The sequence below is a fragment of the Pituophis catenifer genome, unplaced genomic scaffold (assembly GCF_029215685.1).
Source record: "Pituophis catenifer annectens isolate HBS135680 unplaced genomic scaffold, rPitCat1.0.hap2 SCAF_2, whole genome shotgun sequence".
NCBI lineage: Eukaryota > Metazoa > Chordata > Lepidosauria > Squamata > Colubridae > Pituophis > Pituophis catenifer.
In genome coordinates this window covers 7627973-7648697 of record NW_027256882.1, presented here as the reverse complement: position 1 = coordinate 7648697, position 20725 = coordinate 7627973, and the positions used below count along the sequence as shown (strand labels likewise).

General features: G+C 40.4%; 1 protein-coding gene across 1 annotated transcript; it reads right to left on the bottom strand.

Moving 5' to 3' along the window:
• Positions 1-4681: 4681 nt before the first annotated feature.
• Positions 4682-19746, bottom strand: LOC139309793 (vomeronasal type-2 receptor 26-like). The gene is made up of 4 exons (XM_070933999.1): positions 19489-19746; positions 9314-9440; positions 5777-6297; positions 4682-4726 (listed from the first exon to the last, which is right to left on the bottom strand). Exons 1-4 carry the CDS (start codon positions 19744-19746, stop codon positions 4682-4684), a joined length of 951 nt encoding a protein of 316 aa, XP_070790100.1.
• Positions 19747-20725: the final 979 nt, after the last annotated feature.

The following is a 20725-nucleotide window of genomic DNA, read 5'->3' as shown; positions in this document are numbered from 1 at the left end:
ATATATACCCGTGAATACCTACATAGACATATATATATATATATATGTTTTTCCTCTAGCCGAGTTTTTCATACGTAACCAAGGTTTTTCTGCAGCCCTAGCCTCAGTAGAATCACATCCACTCGATTCTGGGCTTTTTTCTTTCTGGCAGCAAGAAATAGATCTATATAAGTCTCTCACCAGACACAGGGCCGTACCTGTGCATTTTGTTTTTCTTGCCTATCAGTAGAATCCTCCAAATAGGGAGAAGTCTATTAGCAGCAAATCCTCTACAGTAGGGGTGTCAAACTCACATCATCATGGCGTCGTCACATGATGTATCGGGACTTTCCCCCCCTTCGCTAAACTGGGCGGGGGAGGGGCAGCATGTAACGCAACCCACGAGTTTGACACCCCTGCTCTATAGGAAAGGAATTCCATGCATACAAAAAAAAAAAAAAATCAAATAATGTTTCCCTTCAAGTCAGTCAGGAATTGCTCAGATTATTAGAAACAAGCCACCCAAAATTAGAATTGATTAAATTACTCACCCCAACCCTTCTATACCATAAAGAGTGGCTTTTTTGGTGAAAGAAAGGGGGTGAAAAAGGAGAACTCTTTTTTGGGGGAGGGGGCTGAAAAACAGTTGCATTTGAATTTAGCTCTTATTTTTCTCAGGGCAGCAGATTTTGATGTGAAGGAAGACAGACAGCCCTGATTTTTTGTGGGGCTTGAAGTCCAAAGTCTGAAATTTTCCAGTGACATTTTTTGCCTAAAGCCAAGTTCTCCACTAGGAAAGATTTCCATTTAGGACCTTCCAGGTCAGTGTGAGAAGTGAACTGCAGCTGACTCCATCTGTCTCTGCCCAAAGTCTCCCCTGGAGGATTCGGCCAAAGAGCAGAGATAAAACTTTGAGGATAATAATTTTCCTTCTCACGAGAGATCCCTGAGTAATTTAACTAGTTCTTGGACTCGGAGTTCATTGGGCATTTCTCTGGAGAGAAACAGAAGGGAAATAATCCCCATCTGGTTCAAAATGATACAGTAAAGATAGAATTAAATTGTTCACCAAGAATTGAGAGGTTTGAAAGCTCCATCCTTGAAACTGGCCCAGAGGGAATACACGGCATCTGTGGTTGAAGAAAAAGAATTGTGACATTTGTTGGCATAGAGGTTAAAGAGAAAACCCCGGGGACTATTTAATGCCTGAACATGTCACTGAACTGAAATTGCTTCCTACTGAGTTAGAGCCAAAATTTACTTTATTTTTACTTTACAAAATTTACTTTAAAATTTACTTCAGAATACTGAAGGGCTCCACCACAAAAGGTTGATGCAATATAGGTAGTCCTCAACTTACAACCATTCGCTTAGTGACCATTCATAGTTACAATGGCACTGAAAAAAGTGATTTATGGCCAATTTTTCACACTTATGACTGTTGTAGCATCCCCATGGTCACGTGATTTACATTTGGATGCTTGACAACTGACTCACCTTTATGACGGTCCCGCAATCATGTGATCCCCTTTGGAGACCTTCTGACCAACAAGGTCAATGGGGAAACCAGATTCACTTAACAACATTGTTACTATTTTAAGAACTGCAATGATTCACTTAACAAATGTGGCAAGAAAAGTCGTGAAATGGGACAAACTCTCTTAACTCACTTAGCATCATAAATTTTGGGCTCAATTGTGGTCATAACTCATGGACTACCAGTCCACAAGGACAAAATCAACCTATGAGAAAAACTAGTCATCAGGAATTAACATAGTTAAGAATAATATCAACCCTTGTACAGAGAGTGTGTGTGAGAGAGAAATTAGAGAAATAAATGATGACTTTCACCTGCATGTAAGGAAGAAATGGAGGGAAGGGGGCCCATCCTCCACTGCCACTCTTTTCCACACAACCAAGGCCCAGACCCATCATGTTGCCCATAGAAAAGGCCCAGGAAGGAGGAGAGGATCTGGGGGAACTCTTCACACACACCCCAATTCTGAAAAGAAACTAACGTGGTTTATGGGCTTTTGTGTTGCATTTTAGGGGGAAGCAGTCAATGGGGGTTTGTGAGAAAAAGGCAATGTGGGTCTCCCTGGATGGACCCTCTGGGGCTCTGAGAAAGGGGCATCCTGGGGTTGGTCCCTCATAGCCCCTGAAGACCCTCCGGCCGGGCTCTCCTGGGCAGCCGCTGCTCCCACTTGCCCAAGAGCCTCCACTGGAGGAGAATCTCTTCAAGGCAGCCATTTCTAGGTGGAGAGACACTTTTAGGACTTCAGCCTCCCCTCCCGCTGCATTTCTGGCAGGTTTTGCCTCTTTCTCATCACGCTGAAAGCTCTTAATTTTATTCTTATGTGAAACTCTCCACACACCCCACCCTTTGTCTTTGTTTATTCAACCTCTTCTCCATGATTGGTGGCTGAGTTCCCAGGCAACCATTATCTCTTCCCTCCTGTTTGATTGGCTGCTGCTGGGTTGCCATGACGACAGGGGCAGGCCAGGAACAGAGGCAGCCACTAGGGAAAGAGAGAGGCGGGTCTTTTGTCTCCCCCTCAGAACTGGAGGAGCTGAAGGGGAAATCTTCTCTCTTTTAGGAAGGTCTTCCTCAGAAAGAATAATGAAAGAATATTTTGAAAAAATATTTTTAAAATGAAGGAAAAATTCAAGAAAAATTCAATTCTTCCTTTTCTGACAGACGAAAAACAGGAAACAGAAACTAAAAAACAGCTAAATCAGGAAGATACAGTGGAATGGGACATTAAAGGATAAAGAGCTTATAGAAAATAGAGAGTGAAACAGAAAATAGTTCTAGTATTAAAATTAATCTTGGCATTAGCTGAAAGCACTTATAATTTACATTTCCTTTTTGAAGAAATGTGTAAGCTTTCCTTTTAGGAAATGAAAATGTCTCCCCAGACACTGTAGACAGAATCACAGAATAACAGTTGGAAGGGACCTTGGAGGTCTTCTACTCCAACCCCCTGCTCAATCAGGAGACTCTATACCATTTCAGACAAATGTCTGTCCAATCTTATCTTAAAATCCTCCAGTATTAGAGCACCCACAACTTCTGAAAACAAGCTGTTTCACTGATTAATTGTCTTAGCTGTCAGGAAATTTCTCCTTAATTGTAGGTTGGATCTTTTTTTTTTTTATTGCAAAAGTTTTACAATTACATTTTTACCCCACTTTCCCCCCCCCAACCCACCCCTCACTCCCCACCCTAACCCCCCCAAACCCCCCTAGCCCTCCCCCCCTGACTTCCACTGAATATAATCCCATCAAAATCCCTTTTTTATAAAACTTGAACCCCTTAAACCCCCTTATAATTTTTTCTCTTCACAATTCATACATTCATACATTTCTATTTTATATAATACTTTCAATGAAAAGCTATTTGATACTTCCTAACTTGATATTTATTCTGCACATAATCTATCCATTTTTTCCATCCCCATACATAAGTCTCTTGTGAGCGGTCTTTTAAATATGCTGAAATCTTCGCCATCTCCGCAAAACTAGCCATCTTCAAAGTCCATTCTTCAATAGTGGGTAAAGCTTCATTTTTCCAATATTTACCTATCAATAATCTTGCTGCTGTTATCATGTACAATATCAACTTAGTTTCATCCAATGTAAAACCCTTTACTATACCCAATAAAAACAATTGTGGAGAAAATTGAATTTTTTTCTTCAACACATTCTGCATAACCCACCATATTTTTATCTTTTCTTTATAGGTTTTGGTCACCACATTACAAAAAAAAAAAAAAAAAAAGATGTTGAAAACCTTGGAAAAAGTGCAGAGAAAATCAATTAAGATGACTAAAGGCCTGGAGACAAAAACATATGAAGAATTGGTTGCAGCAGGGATAGTATTCACTTATCTTCGCTACCAGTTCGCAAATGTGAGCATGTGCGAACGCATACGCAGAGCTTCAAAAATGGGACGTGATGATGTCCGGGCAGGTGGGCGGAGCCTCCCGCATCCGCCGCTACCTGTTCGTCTGAACCGGATAGAACTGGCTGAATACCACCACTGGGTTGCAGGATTTGGGTTTGGCCAGTCTAGAGAAAAGAAGGACTAGGGGAGACATGATAGCCATATTCCAGTATTTGTGGGGCTGCCACAAACAGGAGGGGAGTCAACTTATTTTCTGAAGCACCCGAAGGCAAGACAAGAAACAACGGATGGAAACTAATCAAGAAGAGATACAACCAGGAGTTAAAGAGATTAGGACAATTAACCAGTAGAAGGTCAAATGGAGGAGACTTTTGATGTATGTTTTCTTCCCTCTTTTATTGCTTGATTGCTTTTTTTGCCTTAGTACCTCCCTCCCTGAAGGAAAACAGGCAGAAGAAGGAACCTGAGCTCACTTACTTATAATAATTTAGCATCCTTTAGCTATGAATATGTTTGTGACTTATGCATTAATCTCTCCTACCATTTTGAGATGCATACTCGGGAGTCGCGTCTCTTTGTTGTGTGAGGGCCATTTCTCAATATTATTTGAGGGTGTCTCACAGAGCGTGCAAATAAACACTGCAGTGGGAGTTCATTACTTGCTTTGGGTCCTACACCTGATTCCACAAGTAGTAGGATACTGAACACTGGAAGGTTCCAGAGAATAGAAGAATTTCCCCTCCTTTAAGAAAAAAGATTTCTTCCCACTGTCAACTGGAAGAGGTCACACTCTAACTACAGGCATTTAAGGTAGGTGAGGATTTCCCCTTCAATCCTCTTCTGGTTCCGTAGAAGGTTAGAGGGGAGGAGCAAGGAGACCAAATTGGGCAATAGCTGTTCCCCCATAAGTGGGTCACTTCAGAAATGATGTAGCTCAGAGGAGGGGCAGGCTCAACCCTGAGGTCACCTTTTCCATTATTATATGGTGGTAGAAGTAGGATAGTAAACACTAGAGAGTAACCAGGGAATCAAGAGGGTATTTTTAAAATTCCCCTGACAATCAGCAGAGGTCACACACCGACCACAGGTCTTTATTATTTTTTCCCCTAGAAACTGGCAACAATGGAAAGGCCAGGTAGTGCTAGGACATTCACACACCTGAGAAATGATTGGAAGTATCAGTATGCCAACCCTCTCAGTAAGGCACAGGCTATAAAGATGTCTGTTACAGATTTCTCACTAGAAGGCAGAAAGTCCGTTCAGCACCTCAGCCCAGAGAAGGTGGAATGGGAGGCTAAGAGAGAGGAAGCTACAAAGAGGGTGAAAGCTGATCAGAGCCAAATGAATGACGATTGCTGAGAAGGAGCACCAAACCCAAATAGAGCTCTTGAAGTTGCAATACTGTATCATCTAACACTAACCCTTCTGCTCCCAATAGAATCAGACCTGGATTGAATTGAAATACCAGTTCGGAAAGAACCATGAAGGGAAAATACAAATATTAATTATTAATTAATTTTATTGTTTGGTTATTACTTTAGATTTTAATTTGATTAACGTAACCGTTTTTATTTCCTTGGATTTTAAATAACCTATATTGTCAAACAGGGGCAAACGAAGCATACAAACCAACAACAATCGCTATCAATAACCAATGATGAACTGTGAGCATAAGAAATAATTTCATTGTCAGTTCCCTACTTTTATCATCAAATGTTCCTTAGTATTTAGATCTGGTCTCAGGATGATAATGTAGCACTTGGGGAAGAAGATGCAACCCAACAGCCCAGCACCGGAGGCCAAGATGGAGAAGACCTGCACGGCCACCATGGACTTTCCTTTGGCACTCAGGTAGGTGGGCAGGAAGGAGATCCAGACACTGCAAAAGACCAGCATGCTGAAAGTGATCAGCTTGGCTTCATTGAAGGCCCCAGGCAGGTTTCTAACCAAGAAAGCTACTGTGAAGCATATGATAGCTAGGAAACCCATGTAGCTCAGGACAACATAAAACATGATGACAGAGCCTTCGTTGCATTGCAGGATGATCTCTCCAGGCTGGGAGTGCATGTCAGAGTCCAGGAATGGGGGAGAAACTCCCAGCCACATGGCACAGATGAAAATTTGGACAGCAGAACAAGAAAGGATAATGGAGTTGGCCAAGCTCTTCCCCAACCATCTTCTCATCCTGTGGCCTGGTTTTGAAGCCAGGAAGGCCAGCATCACTGTGATAGTTTTGGCCAACACAGAAGACACAGCTATTGAGAAGACAATGCTGAACATTGTTTGTCGGAGAAGACAGGTGGCTTTTTTTGGTTGGCCAATGAAGAAAAAGGAGGACAAAAAGCAAAGCTGGAGGGAGACCAGGAGGATGAAGGAGAGATCCCGGTTGTTGGCTTTGACAATGGGAGTTTCTAGGTATTGAAGGAATATGATTAAAACAAGGCCTGTGATTAGGAACAAGAGTAGGGCAAATGACACAAGGATGATTCCAAGATATTCTTCATATGACAGGAAGGTTATTCTTTTGGAGATACATTGGACTCTGTTCTTGGTTGGATATTGATCATCTGGGCACTTGGTACATTTTTCAGTATCTGAAAAAACAAAGTAATATTTCTTTTATTGTCTTTCAAATTTCAAGAAAACCTTTGGATGAGATATGATACCGAGGGACAGGAAAGTCTCACTAATAGTATATTCTTACACTAGCAAAAACAAAAACAAAAACAAAAAAACCCTAATACATACAACCTATAAAAACAACAACAAAAATGAAATAAGATGAAACTATATAAACAAGAACAACAAAATAAAATTAAAAGAAGAAACATATGGTGCCACCACCTCCCTTCTCTGAGAAAATCCATCAGATTCCTATCTTGCACTGAGCTTACCACAGCCCAAATGCCTGAGAGATGTAGCAAGTCTCCAGAGGTTTTGTTGGGGGCCAATTGAATCTTTTAGGGAACAGATCTTTTGCACGCCAATTATATCTGGTCTGGTGGGACAAACAGATACCCTCAAGGAGAGGAAGCTCTGCAGATACCCTGGTTCTGTCTCATGGAGGGGATTGAAGGTGAATTTAATTGCACTTGAAAAGAAACGGGGAGCCTGTGCAGCTTACACAATAGGGGTGTACCATGGAAGAACATAAGGAAACACTGTTCATGCCATTGGATTCTGGACCATCTATAAATTCCAGATGGGTTTTAAAGAGCAACATGAGTATAGGATAGAAACACTGGAACAGAAAACTGACTGAAGGGGAAAAAAAAAAAAAACCTCCCTTTGAGGTTTTTTATTTATTTATTTATTTATTTATTTATTTATTTATTTATTTATTCATTCAATTCATTCATTCATTCATTCATTTATTGGTCATAGCTTTATAGGAGGAAAACAAGAAAAAAACTCTACCTCTGCCTCCCAGCATCCATCTGGTATTCATCTAGCTAGCTTACTTGCAGCAAACAGCCAACAGCTTGGTCAGCTTCAGCATGTTATCGCAGGCTCAGCACGTGGCTCGTCGGAGGTCTGCTCTGTTGCGCCTACCACCGGTCAACTGAGCTGAGCTGCTGCCGCTGCCACGGAACACTGGAGACTTCGCGGCCGAGTAGCTGATTCGCAGTTGGATCGGCCTCCCAGAATACTGCCAATCAGCTATTCTAGGCAGTGTGGATTGCCACCACCACTTATTGCTGCCCATTCGCTGCCACCCATTCGCTGCCACCCATTCGCCACCGCCCATTTTCTGTGGCCCGTTCACTGACAATCACCGCAGCCTGTTCATCAACATCCATCAGCAAATGAGCAGCAGTGAACGGGCAGTGGCGATCGGGCTCGGGTGAATGGATGGCGGCAATCAGTGATGGCAAATGGGCAGCAGCGAACGGGCAGTGGCAAATGGGTGGCAATAGGCAGTGGTGATGGTGGTGATCCCCACCACCTAGAATCTAGATAGGTGGTATTCCGGGATGCCGAGCCAACCGCCAATCAGCTGCTCGGCGGTGAAGGCTCCAGCATCAGCCACCTCCCGCCCACCACAATATTCACTCAAACATGCACAGAGACTTCCACCCACTTTTTTTGGGGGGGGGGGGTGTCTTATAGTGCGAAAAATACAGTATGTTTATCCCAATAATGTTAAAACTCAGTTACTGATGATTGACCCACCAACCATGCTCCCAATAAACTTCTCTAAAAATATGGAGCACAAGATAAAAGTTGTCTGACATGGAGAATGTGTTTAGTAGGAAGTGCACAATTGCTTACTTCAAAGTAAGTCATACAGCCCCTTCTAGGAAAAGAAAAATCATTAACAACCCTGAAATTTAGAGTATCTGCAGACTATAAGGCCCTCTAGAAATCCCTTAAAATGTAATAGTTTCCAATAGTCCTGGAGATCCCTTAACAACAGAGTCCTGTGTGATGGTTGCATGGTAGGTAGCATCTTGATGGATTCCTCTCTTGCTTTCTTAGCATTTAGTTCTCATTGTTTAAATTTTTAATTTGTGGTTTAATTGTGTGCCACCAAAAGTCCCTATGTCTGAAATAGACAACCATATAAATAAATTTGAAAGGAAAGAGATCTTAAGGAAATTAATTCATGAAGGAATTCAAGAAGAGGAACTGAATTTGTTACCTTCAAAATCTTTTTACTCTATAAAAAGGAGAAGATGAAGCAATATATTTCTATACTCACTAGACTTGGCAACAAATTTAAAGAGAAAACGAATTCAACATTGGTGTCAATGGAAATTAAGTAGATTGGTCTTTTATTAGTTCTCCATTACCCCCCTCCTTTCTGTTTCTTTTAATCCCAATACTGTATATTAATGTAGTCCTTTTTTCCCTTTCAGAATCACATCTATATTTCTTTTTTGTTGGTGTTATAATTGTTTGTATCTCAATATTTAACAACAATGAAAATTGGAAAAATAAGAAAAGGTGGGAAGTAAATAGCTACTTGGTGATTTTATGGTGAAATTTCTGTTTGGTTTTCATTGTTCTTTCAACTCAATTAGATATTTCAGTTTAGAAGGATTGATGATCTTCATACAGATTAACTGATGAAATGAATGGTTGATTGATGTATCTTTGGGCCTGTAATGTAAAGTCAGGTTAGGTGAGCAAAACCATTGATTTAAAATCATTCCTCAGGTTACAAAGGATTCAAATATTCCTAAGGAAGATAAATATGGAAAGACACGTCCAAACTGGTAAATAAAAGAGAGATTTCCTACCAATCCACAACATCCTTCTTCCTACCTCATCCATCCAAATCTTTTTCTTACCCCTCCCATTATGGAAGAAATTGGATACAATGAAAATAAGAACAAAACCATCAAACTTATATATGTCTTTAAGATGTATATTGATACAAGTGGTCTGGATGAACCCAGTAGGTTTCCTTATGGTGTCACCCACCTTCCTGAGTGGAGATGGTCCCTTCTGGACAAGGAAGGCAGTCGTAGCAGCAAAATGGCTCTCCTTCTCGAGCCTTCTTCACAAATCCAGGTTGACATTTTTCCACACATTTGGACTGAGGCAGAGACTGAGAAGAAAAAGAAGAAATGAGAAAGAAAATATATTGAGACTCATCATCCATGTAAGATGGAGATAGATATGAACATTAGAAAAGTAGTCTCTGGGCTTCACATAGGCAAATATGAAATCTCTGAATACTTCCAAATAGTTACATGAGATACAATTGCAAGCAGATGCTTCATTTAGTTCCTCCTTTTTTCTTGGGGCATATCCGATTGCAAACAAAAGTACCTTTTTATTTAGTAAAGACTGGAGGGATGAAATAGTGAAAATATTTAAGCATCAAGTAACAACCAGGGGTTTCCACCTCACGGTGAAATTAACACATTCCTCTCTTCTTCATATAGGCATGATTTTAAAATAAGATATCCACTCATACTAAGTTGTGAAGTAAACTTTACTGTAAAAGATTTATTAAGTTTTTATTCCATTAGATTTATTAGAATAAAACTGTGACGAAGAAAGAAAATTCTGACCAGTGGGATCTGGAAAGTTTTTTTCCTGGAGTACATAAAACATTGCAAATCTGTTTATCCTTGAAAACAGTCCAAAATTATCTTCCAGTTAAGACAAAAAGTGGATGGAGCCTCCCACTGCCACTGCTACAAGTTTGCCCGAACCGGGGTGAACTGGTCGGAACCCAACACTGGTATGAGCCCTGTGTGAGAAAGGGATATCCAACACAAGTTCCTTTCTGTTGAAAGACTACAATCAAGTGACAAAAACCCACAGAGAAACACACACTCATATTTATTATTAGTTTGATTTGGTCCATCTCAGTATATCCTAAGGTAGCTAACAGTCAAAATAAACAATTGCACTGAAGGAAATTTCAGATGAAGTACACTTTTACAAGCCAATGCCAAAATCTAAGTAATATTTCCCTCAAAATTGTCCCTTATTGCTTCTCATATCAGGATTATTGTTATTTATTTATTTTTTTTGCACCAAAGTCATGCTTCAGTACTTCAGTTTTCAAGCCATTATCATGAGCAGCAAATAAATGTACTGAATCAATGAATAAATAAGCTCACAGATCAGAACAGTCATTATACGTTCATGAGAACGGAAAGCCTTGGACCTCCTTCCTCAATTCCACTATCCCAGCGGGGTTAAAGAGAGGCATGTATAACTATGGTCTCAGCTGATTAAAAGCATCACAGACTCTAGACCTGCAATTTTAGGAGACCCTGACTCCAACCAGGACATGATAAAGCTTATTTCCCAATTGAACCAACAGGACCGCCATTCAATCTTCATTCCATTTCATCAGATTCAGCCCAAACCTGAAGTCAACAGAATTGATTCATCTTTGATAATTGAAGACAAGGAACAAGTGTACCAGAAGGTATTTACATGAAAATCTTCAGCATATGAGGCCCTCTCTCACCTGTTTTATGGTGTTAAATTGCAGGAAGGATATTAAATGGCAAAGATTTGTGTCCTAAATAATTATCACCCCAAATCTCATTTTGGATATAGCTGAATCAGTTTATAGCAGTACTCAGCATTATAGATCTGAAGGATATCTTGGTCAATAGAACTGAAGCCTCCCTATCTGTCTAAGAAAATTATAAATGTTTTACTCCACACATTCAATTCTCAGTGAAGGTTACCCACTTTCTTGACTAGGTTTAGTCCACTTGAAATGGGTCCTAATTATTTGGAAGAAAGAGAAAAGACATCAATATTTTCCCCACCTTGTTGAGCAACTTTAGCTGTGACAAAACATCTTGGTTGATTGTAAGTCTCTGCCTTTCAAAACTCCCCAATTCCTTGTCGATGGGATCGTCCTTGGGCAAAACCACCCTACTAATGATGTCCAGATCTGCTACAACATCTCCATTTTGATCCAAGTACACTTTTAGCAGAGAAAGATTGTACAATTCCTTCTTCTTTAGGAATGGATGAAACTACAATGGAAACATCCAGGAATTTTAAAAACAGAAGTCTTGGTTTCTAATTCTTATGTCTTTTTACATTTGAATCTTTCTTCTATGGTTTTTTAACTTGTAAATATTGTGAGTTGGGAGAACAAGTGTTGCCACTATCTTCAAAACATAAGAACAAAGGTTCAGTAATAGTTGTCAATCATACAATATATTGTCAAAAAGTATAGTGGGAAGGTGTAATTGACAAAATATGTCAGTTATAATTTTATACCTTTTAGGAAAGGTCACATATCAGTTGAAGAAAATCCCAAAAATAACTGGAGTATTCATACACTCCTTGAAAACAACAGGGAGATTACCAGAAATTAAAGATTTGTTAAGAAGAAAGTTACAAGGCCAAACTTCATTCAGGTAGAGCAGACAGGAGAAATGATCTGACGAACTAATTCCATTTTATTGTAGATCTATATTATCAGAATCTTGCAAGCGTGAAAGTAGAAATTTTTCATCACCTCATTTGACAGTTACAAAAAATTATCTCTGAATTTCTTTCTGTGACTGTTACACAGCTGCGGGTTCATTCCCCCCTCCCCATCTTATCTGATCCTTCCCCCATCTTTTTCTCTGGTCCACATATAATTAAAATTTCTTAATACATTGTGTTAAGGAATTCGCAGAGCAACACTTGAGTAGCAAAGGTGTGCACATGAAAGCGATTGAGAGCACTTGCGAATAAACAGCAAGCACACAGATACACTGAGTTGTGTTTACTTTTTAGAAAATAGTAATAAGGCACAGTCCAATAAACAGTCCAGGTCATACACAGATAAAGCAGTAGATAGTAAAACAATAGCCCAGGGACATTCCGATAACAAAGTCTTCTTACCAGTCATCGTAGTCATACACAATAAACAGTTGCAAATAGTAGCAAACACAGCAAATAGCAGTAACAATCAGCAAAGAGCAATTATGATCAGCATGTTTCAAGCTCCCTCTTAAGGACATTGGCTACAGAGCTAACCAATCAGGACACAGTATGATGCAATACAGCAATACAGTCTTAAAGCTATATTGAGGGTTTATATATTGCCAACCCAACAAGTTAGGTTATTATCATTTCCTAACACATTGTGTGAATATTGGGGGTAAAACATGTTTTTAGCAAAGAATTAACAAAATGCTTCATGATATGATGAATGGGGATCTAGTTAATTGAGCATTGGATGGCATGATAACTAAGTGGATGCATCTTTAAAATTGTACTCAAATAAATTTTAATTTTATTGATAAAATTGGTGAGTTATGAAAAACAATAGAACCTTGCTTATTGATTCTTCTATATTTTCATTAATAAAGGAAGTAGATAAACTATGTCAGATTATTCATGAGCTGGCAGAGACATTGTAACAAGATCAGTCAATGAATAGGCATAGCAACTAAGTCAGCCAATTGGGAGCTGAGACAGACTGGAGCCAGTGCGTGTCTTAGTTTACAGCTTCTGAGTCTGTGCAGAAAATTGAAACTGAAACTAGGCAGTCTGTGTGTGCTTGTCTGCTCTGTTGAAATGAAACTATGTTGGGGATGGGGGGCACCGTGTTACTGTGGTTCTCCTCCTTTCTCTCCGACCGGTCGCAGTTCATGTTGGCAGGGGGGCAGAGGCCGACCTCGAGGCCTCTTATATGTGGAGTGCCTCAGGGGTCGGTCCTCTCGCCCCTCCTGTTCAACATTTATGTGAAGCCGCTGGGCGAGATCATCCGTGGCTTTGGGGTGAGATACCATCAGTACGCTGATGATACTCAGCTGTACATCTCCACCCCAGGCCACCCCAACGATACCCTTGAAGTGATGTCCCAGTGCCTGGAGGCTGTACGGATCTGGATGGGGAGGAACAGGCTCAAGCTCAACCCTTCCAAGACTGAGTGGCTGTGGTTCCTGGCATCCCAATATGGTCAGTTGACTCCATCACTGACCATTGGGGGCGAGTCTTTGGCCCCCACAGAGAGGGCTCGCAATCTGGGAGTCCTCCTGGATATGCAGCTGTCCTTGGAGGAACATCTGACGGCTGTAACCAGGGGGACCTTTTATCAGGTTCGCCTGATTCGCCAGTTGCGGCCCTTTCTTGATCGGGATTCCTTGTGCACAGTCACTCATGCCCTCGTAACCTCTCGCCTTGATTACTGCAATGCTCTCTACATGGGGCTCCCCTTGAGGAGCACCCGGAGGCTCCAACTGGTCCAGAACACAGCAGCGCGGGTAGTGACGGGAGCAGCGTGGCGCTCCCATGTAACACCGCTCCTGTGTGAACTGCACTGGCTCCCGGTGGTCTTCTGGGTGCGCTTCAAGGTGTTGGTTATCACCTTTAAAGCGCTCCATGGCATAGGGCCTAGCTATCTTTGAGACCGCCTACTGCCACCGACGACCTCCCACCGACCCGTGTGCTCCCACAGAGAGGGCCTCCTCGGGGTGCCATCAGCCAAACAATGCAGGCTGGTGGCCCCCAGGGGGAGGGCCTTCTCTGTCGGGGCACCTACCCTCTGGAATCAGTTGCCCCCTGAGATAAGGAGAATCCATGACCTCAGTGCCTTCCGCCGTGCCCTTAAAACTTTCTTTTTTCAACAAGCCGGGCTGGCTTAATTTCTTTTTAAGGGTTTTTTAATTGTTCTGTTTTGCTTATCGTTTTAATTAATGGGGCCAAATCTATATATATTTTTAAATGTGTTTTAATATTTGTATCTGATGTTTTTATCTGGCTGTTCACCGCCCTGAGTCCTCAGGGAGAAGGGCGGTATACAAATTCAAAAATAAAATAAAATAAATAAATGTTCTCTCCTGCCTTATGTTGTAACTGCTACTACGTTGAAGAAGAATCAACTATTGGTATTGTAAATACTTCATCTATTATGTATATAAAGATGTTAATGAATCCAGCTGAATCAGTTATCTGTGTGTGCTTCTGGATTTGATTTTTCCTAGAAACTCTGATAAACTATTCTTTTGGGTTGCAAAAATTATAATAATGCTTGAACAAAATTATTTTGATCTCCTTTAAAAAAATTCCCAGCTTTCACAAAATAAAAGTATGATAGAGAGAGGTGCTTAAGTAAAGTTCAGTTGGAAACTAAATTTTAGCATCTAGGACTTGATACATGATTGTATCTTGGATAACAACAAATGAATGGCAGCTACAATCTTTATCTTTCTTTAAGATTTCATTTGTAGTTTTTCTCAAATTATTCTGTATGTAGATGGGTTACTGGTTATAATAAAGTAGTAGTAATATTTTAATGATATGATAATAACCATGTTATTAATTTGACGATAATGTCATTAATGATCCAGTGGAATCATACCAGGTTCTCTTGTAGGAAACATTTGTAGAAGACATTGCACAAAATATTCATCAGCTTTAGGCAAGGACAAAATAGGCAAGGAAGGGCTCAAAGGAGCTGCTTTTAGCCTTGAGGAAAGACAACAAGGAGGAGAGCCATGTTGGTTTACAGGGATCTTAAAATCAGAAGGAATCTGGGAACAATGTTTTGAATATACAGGTTGTTCTTGCAATAAGTTAACAGATGTTGTACAGAAGCTTAAGATCTTAAACAACCAAGCTCAGAGAGCCCCAAAGACCCTGAAAAGGAATCTAGTTTGATGGATCCTTATTGGGACCCCATACCTTCCACGGTTGCAGCCTTGGAGTTCCCAATCTCTCTTCTCCCTCCTTACTTCTCCTCTTGACATTGGACATTGCAGCGTTTATGGCATGGGCCAGAATCTTAATGACAGTATAAGCAAAGCCTGTATTTCCGATCCACATTCTGTTCTTTTTCTTTTGGGTATCTAGTGGTGTTTTTTGGGTGCATCTTCTCTGACCTTTGACAGAAAAGATATTTTTTGAAAGAGAACATTGAAAATATTCATCTTGAAACTCAGGCTCCACAAGGAAATCATCTTTATAGGCATTATCTTTTTCCCAATTCTCTTTCCACTGAAGAGGAAAGCTCCAAATACTATGGACGTATTTGAGACACTTGTCCCTTGTCATTGAATACACTCCAATTGTTGTCATGATCCAGACTTTCCCTTCAATGGGTCCTGGCAAACCTTCAAGTGCTGAATGGAAAGGAAGAATTCTAGGAAAAATGGGATCAAATTCTATGAAGTGAACAAAGACATTGACTTGTTTCCACTTGGAGAGGGCACCCCTGAGAGGTGCTGTATGTCCAGTTTCTGAGAATTGTTGTGATATAACAACACAAATTCTATTCTTGACAAGCATAGGAGTAAAAGTCCTCATGAAATTCTCCCCCTTCTCTGTGTCTGGAGCAAAGAGACCAATCAGGATCCATCCAAAATGGAGGAGCACTTGAACAATTCCTGGGTACTGGAAACCGCCTTTGGGGAGCATCGGATGGAAAAAGGGGAATTGACTTTTATCATTCAGAGCCTCTGAAGCAATTCTATTACTGAGCTGTAAAAAGCAATGAAGTGCTGGTTATATTTAGGGTCCTACCAACTTCCAATTTTTAGCTTTTAATGAATCCAACTTTTTTCTCATGCACATATCCTGTTTCCCCAAAAATAAGACCTAGCATGGTTTTTTTTACATATGTGCCTAATATAAGCTCTGCCCCCATAATAAGCCCTACTTAAATGCCCATGCAGACAGTTGGCCGCCCGTTCTGTCTGAGCCAGGAGAAGAAGGGGGCCGGCGGCCTTGCAGAGTCATGCTGGATGGGGCTGCCAGAGCTGTTGATGTGAGGTGAGACAGGTGTTGGGCATGAGTGGCCTGGCCTTTGGTCTACATAAGCTCCTTTAATGTTGAGGGAGCCAAGATCTAGTCACAGAGAAAAATACCCCAGGTAAGAAAAGGTATGAACTTGCTCTATTGGCTCATCATCGAATAGCCCTATATGGCAATGATATCATTTTCCAAAGACCATAACCTTTGACTTTGGCTTATCAATAATCAGATAATTCTTATGAGAATAGGAGTCAAGTCTTCTTAACAGTATATGAAACCCAAATGTCATATGGGCAGTACCCTTGTCTTACCTTTTGGTAAGGATCAGTCCTACTTCTTATGGCTCCATTGATCCTAAAACAGGGTATCCCAATCTATGGGCCACACCTACTAGTGTCGCTGGGAGAAATTTGCAACTGGGATGCAGAAACAGCCAGCAAGCACAAATGTTCATAGATGCATCCTCACTCGGCCTCTTGGATGAAACCATCCCCCTCTGCTCCCCCACCCCGCCCCGGTGTACAAAGCTAAAAACATTAGGGAACTCTGACTTAAAACACACTCTCAAACAAATGAATGTAGAATATGGAATAATTGGGACAGAAGGATCTTTAAGGTCTTCTGGTGCAGCCCTCTTCTCACATAGCAGATCATATGTCATTCCAGACAAAATGAATGTCCAGCTCTTTTTGAAAACCTCCAGTAATGGAGCATGCACACCTTCATGAGGCAAGCTGTTCCACTGATTAATTTATTTTATATTTATTTTATTTTATATTTATTTTATTATTTTATTTTATTTTATTTTATTTTATTTTATTTTATTTTATTTTATTTTATTTTATTTTATTTTATTTTATTTTATTTTATTTTATTTTATTTTATTTTATTTTATTATTTTATTTATATGCCGCCCTATCTCCGCAGGACTCAGGTCGGCTCACAACTATAAAATATCTAATAAAAGTGTGTTAAAATACATGTTAACCACACCAGTCCAGGCTGAACAACAATGTCTTTAAGTCGCGGTGGAAGGTGTGGAGGTCAGGGGTCAAATGGAGCGCCAGAGGAAGTTGGTTCCAGAGGGTGGGAGCACCCACTGAGAAAGCTCTGCCTCTGTCTAGCCGACGGCACCCAGAGTAGGCCCTCCCTGTGAGAGCGCACCGGGTGATGGGGAGCTGTTGCTGGTTGCAGATGGTCCGACAAATATCCTGGACCTAAGCCATGTAGGGCTTTATAGGACATCACCAGCACCTTGAATCTCACCCGGAGGGCAACTGGCAACCAATGCAAGTCGCGCAGGAGAGGTGTAACATGGGCGAATTGGGAACCACCCATCATGACCTGTGCGGCTGCATTCTTACCAGCTGAAGCCTCCGGATGGTCCTCAAGGACAGCCCTAGGTAGAGAGCGTTGCAATAGTCAATACGGGAGGTGACTAGCGCATGAGTAACTGTGCGTAGGGCATCCTGGTCCAAATAAGGGCACAACTGGCGCACCAGGCAGACCTGGGCAAACGCCCCCCCCCCGGACACGGCTGTTATATTTTATATTTTATATTATATATAATTTTTCTCACTGTCAGTGCTTGTAGAAAGGGCTTTGAAAAGGGTCAACATTCTGAGTTCCATTGTAAGGGCAATCAGTTTCCTCCATAATATTTCTTGGTTTACTGTGTCAAATGCTATAAAGACAGCAAACCATTATTACCTCTGACTGATATGTTTTTATAGTTAATGGTTCAAGGCAATGCAATTACCAATAGTAAATCAAATCTGCTTGAAGACTGCTGGAGCTTCTACAAGGAATGCACTTTTCATCCACCTACCCTCAACTCTACTCAAGTGGAAGTTTGCATATAATTTAGTCAGAATAACTGTTAGAGAATGGGCCATGAATAATTAGGGTCCTTTTAATTCCCTTTTTTATACAGTATATATGAACTACAATTGCCATTTTTGACCCAAATGGGTATGGCAATTATAATTTATATGTGTAAATGAACCTGCCTATAGAGTTGGGATATTTATTGAATTGTAAATCTGGTAGAATTGTTCTTAACAAATTTAACAATGAATTTGAACATGAGCATTTTAGGGTAAAAAATAGTTGACATTTTGGCTTACATATTTGTAACTCTTTTATAAAATGGTTAATTCATGTTTGAGATTATCATTACTTTGGCTAATATCATTTAGCTAATATTGGCTAATATTGAACATTGGGCGCTATCTAACAAAATGAAATTCAACGGTGAAAAAAGTAAGGTTCTACATTTAGGCAAGAAAAAGAAAATGCACGGGTACACTATATGGTACCTCACTCAATAGTAGTTACTGTGGGAGGGATCTTGGAGTCCTAGCGGACAATTATTTAAATATGAGCCAGCAGTGTGCAGCAGCTGCCAAAAAATCCAACATAATTCTAGGATGCATAAACAGAGGAATAGAATCAAGATCACATGAAGTGTTAATATCACTTTATAATGCCTTGGTAAGGTCACACTTGTAATACTGCATTCAGTTTTGGTCGCCACAATGGAAAAAAGATGTGGAGACGCTAGAAAGAGTGCAGAGAAGAGCAACAAAGATGATTAGGGGACTGGAGGCTAAAACATATGAAGAACGGTTGCAGGAACTGGGTATGTGTAGTTTAATGAAAAGAAGGACTAGGGGAGACATGATAGCAATGTTCCAATATCTCAGGGGTTGCCACAAAGAAGAGGGAGTCAAGCTATTCTCCAAAACACCTGAGGGTAGGAAAAGAAGCAATGGATGGAAATTAATCAAGGAGAGAAGCAACTTAGACCTTAGGAGAAATTTCCTGACAGTTAGAACCATTAATCAGTGGAACAACTTGCCTCCAGAAGTTGTGAAAGCTCCAACACTGGAAGTTTTTAAGAAGATGTTGGATAACCATTTGTCTGAAGTGGTGTAGGGTTTCCTGCCTAGGCAGGGGGTTGGACTAGAAGACCTCCAAGGGCCCTTCCAACTCTGTTATTCTATTCTATTCTATTCTATTCTATTCTATTCTATTCTATTCTATTCTATTCTATTCTATTCTATTCTATTCTATTCTATTCTATTCTATTCTATTCTATCCGGGAAAGAAATGTCAGCTTTCTACTAGTGCTACACATTCCTATTGTCCAGAAGAAACTTTGATTGAACACAGAGCCTCTCCTCACCATCACAAGTGTGCGGTAAAAGCCCTCAAAGCAATGAGGATGGTCTCATGAGTAGATGTTTCCATTTTGATCCTTGCTCCCTCCCCACTGTTACCTAAATCCCCAGCCATGAAATCTTCATAAAGGTCATAATGAAAAGCAGATTTTGAATTCTATAGAGAAGAAATGGTTGGAGCTATCACTCACACCCCAACACCCCACTCACTTTACCTGATAGAAAAACACAAACACAAACCTGGACGACTTTGTAGGGGCTGACTAATGTTGACATCTGGACAGAGATGTCTTTGTGAGCTCCATCAAAAATCACCAAAAGGTTGTCCATCCTTCCACAGCTGTAGTTGGGAACGTTGGCTTCTCCAGTAGAAAGCATACCTAGCAATGCCTCTGAAGTGCCAAGGGTGTTCATATAGTTGTCATAAATGTTGTAGCCAAGTGTGCAATTGCGCAGGAGCTGGTGATTTTTATTAACCACTTCAATATTGAAAATCATGCATAGTATTCTTTTCTTTTCATAATCTAAACTAGTGTAAAACCATGCTCAGGTTAATATTAGCATCACCAATAGCAAAAACTATTTTTTCTCTATTTAATCCTTTTTTTCTCCACAAACTCTTAAGCCAATATTGATCCAAAATCAGAGGTACATGATAGACTCCCATCACCCTTTAATATTTGTGAGTATGGGGAAGATAGCATGGAGATATTCCTCCAAGAGGATTAAAATCAGACATTAACCACTATTTGTAGAAGTACTAACTTTCACCAGCCCAGTAAACAGGTTGCAAAATAATTCAGTCCTTAAAGTAGAACAATCATAAAAGGAAGAAAATATTTGATATGTGACCCAGAAAAGCTATTCTAAAAACAAGTCATCTTCTATTCCTTTAAAAATCAGACATTGAATATCAATCAGTGGGTATAAAAATATGGAAATGAGCTGGGCAAGGGAGACTACAACAATCACTCTTTTCAACCAAACTCAGTATTCACACCATTAATTTAGGATTGGACAGGGAGAGGAAAATAATGTGGACTGCTTTCAGGTTTCCCCCCCTCATGTTTGGATCTGAGCCTCTCCCAGTAAATAAGACAAAAGAGAGAAGCCCTGGAAATCAAAACAATTCAAGAAATTAGTCAAGTCCTGCAATATAAAAGTAAGAAAAAAAAGAAGAAAAAAAAAGAAGGTGTTAGAACTGCAAATGGAGGGAATGAAACTCCATCACAGTGAATGACTTACAATTGAATCTGACTAGAAGGAGCCATGTTGAAAGGTAAAGTTGCAAGTGTTATTTTTGATGGAGAGACGACTATACCAAGGAGAAGATCTCCTGGCCTATAATAGCTCCATGGCTTTTCTCCATCCTGGTGGTCCAAATTCAGTGGGCACTTCATTCTCAGCTTCCCCAAGACTGGCTGGGGCACCAGCAGCATCAGAAGCCGAAGCAAAAGCAGGAAGTCCATAATTCATG

What these genes read in the sequence shown, in the direction of transcription:
- LOC139309793 (XM_070933999.1), bottom strand. Translation starts at nt 19,746, where the DNA reads ATGATTTTCAATATTGAAGTGGTTAATAAAAATCACCAGCTCCTGCGC. An exon ending in GACCATCTCCACTCAGGAAG is followed by an intron (nt 6,298 to 9,313) that starts GTGGGTGACACC and finishes TTCAATACCTAG; the next exon opens with AAACTCCCATTGTCAAAGCC. An exon ending in TGATCACTTTCAGCATGCTG is followed by an intron (nt 4,727 to 5,776) that starts GTCTTTTGCAGT and finishes CTACGGAACCAG; the next exon opens with AAGAGGATTGAAGGGGAAAT.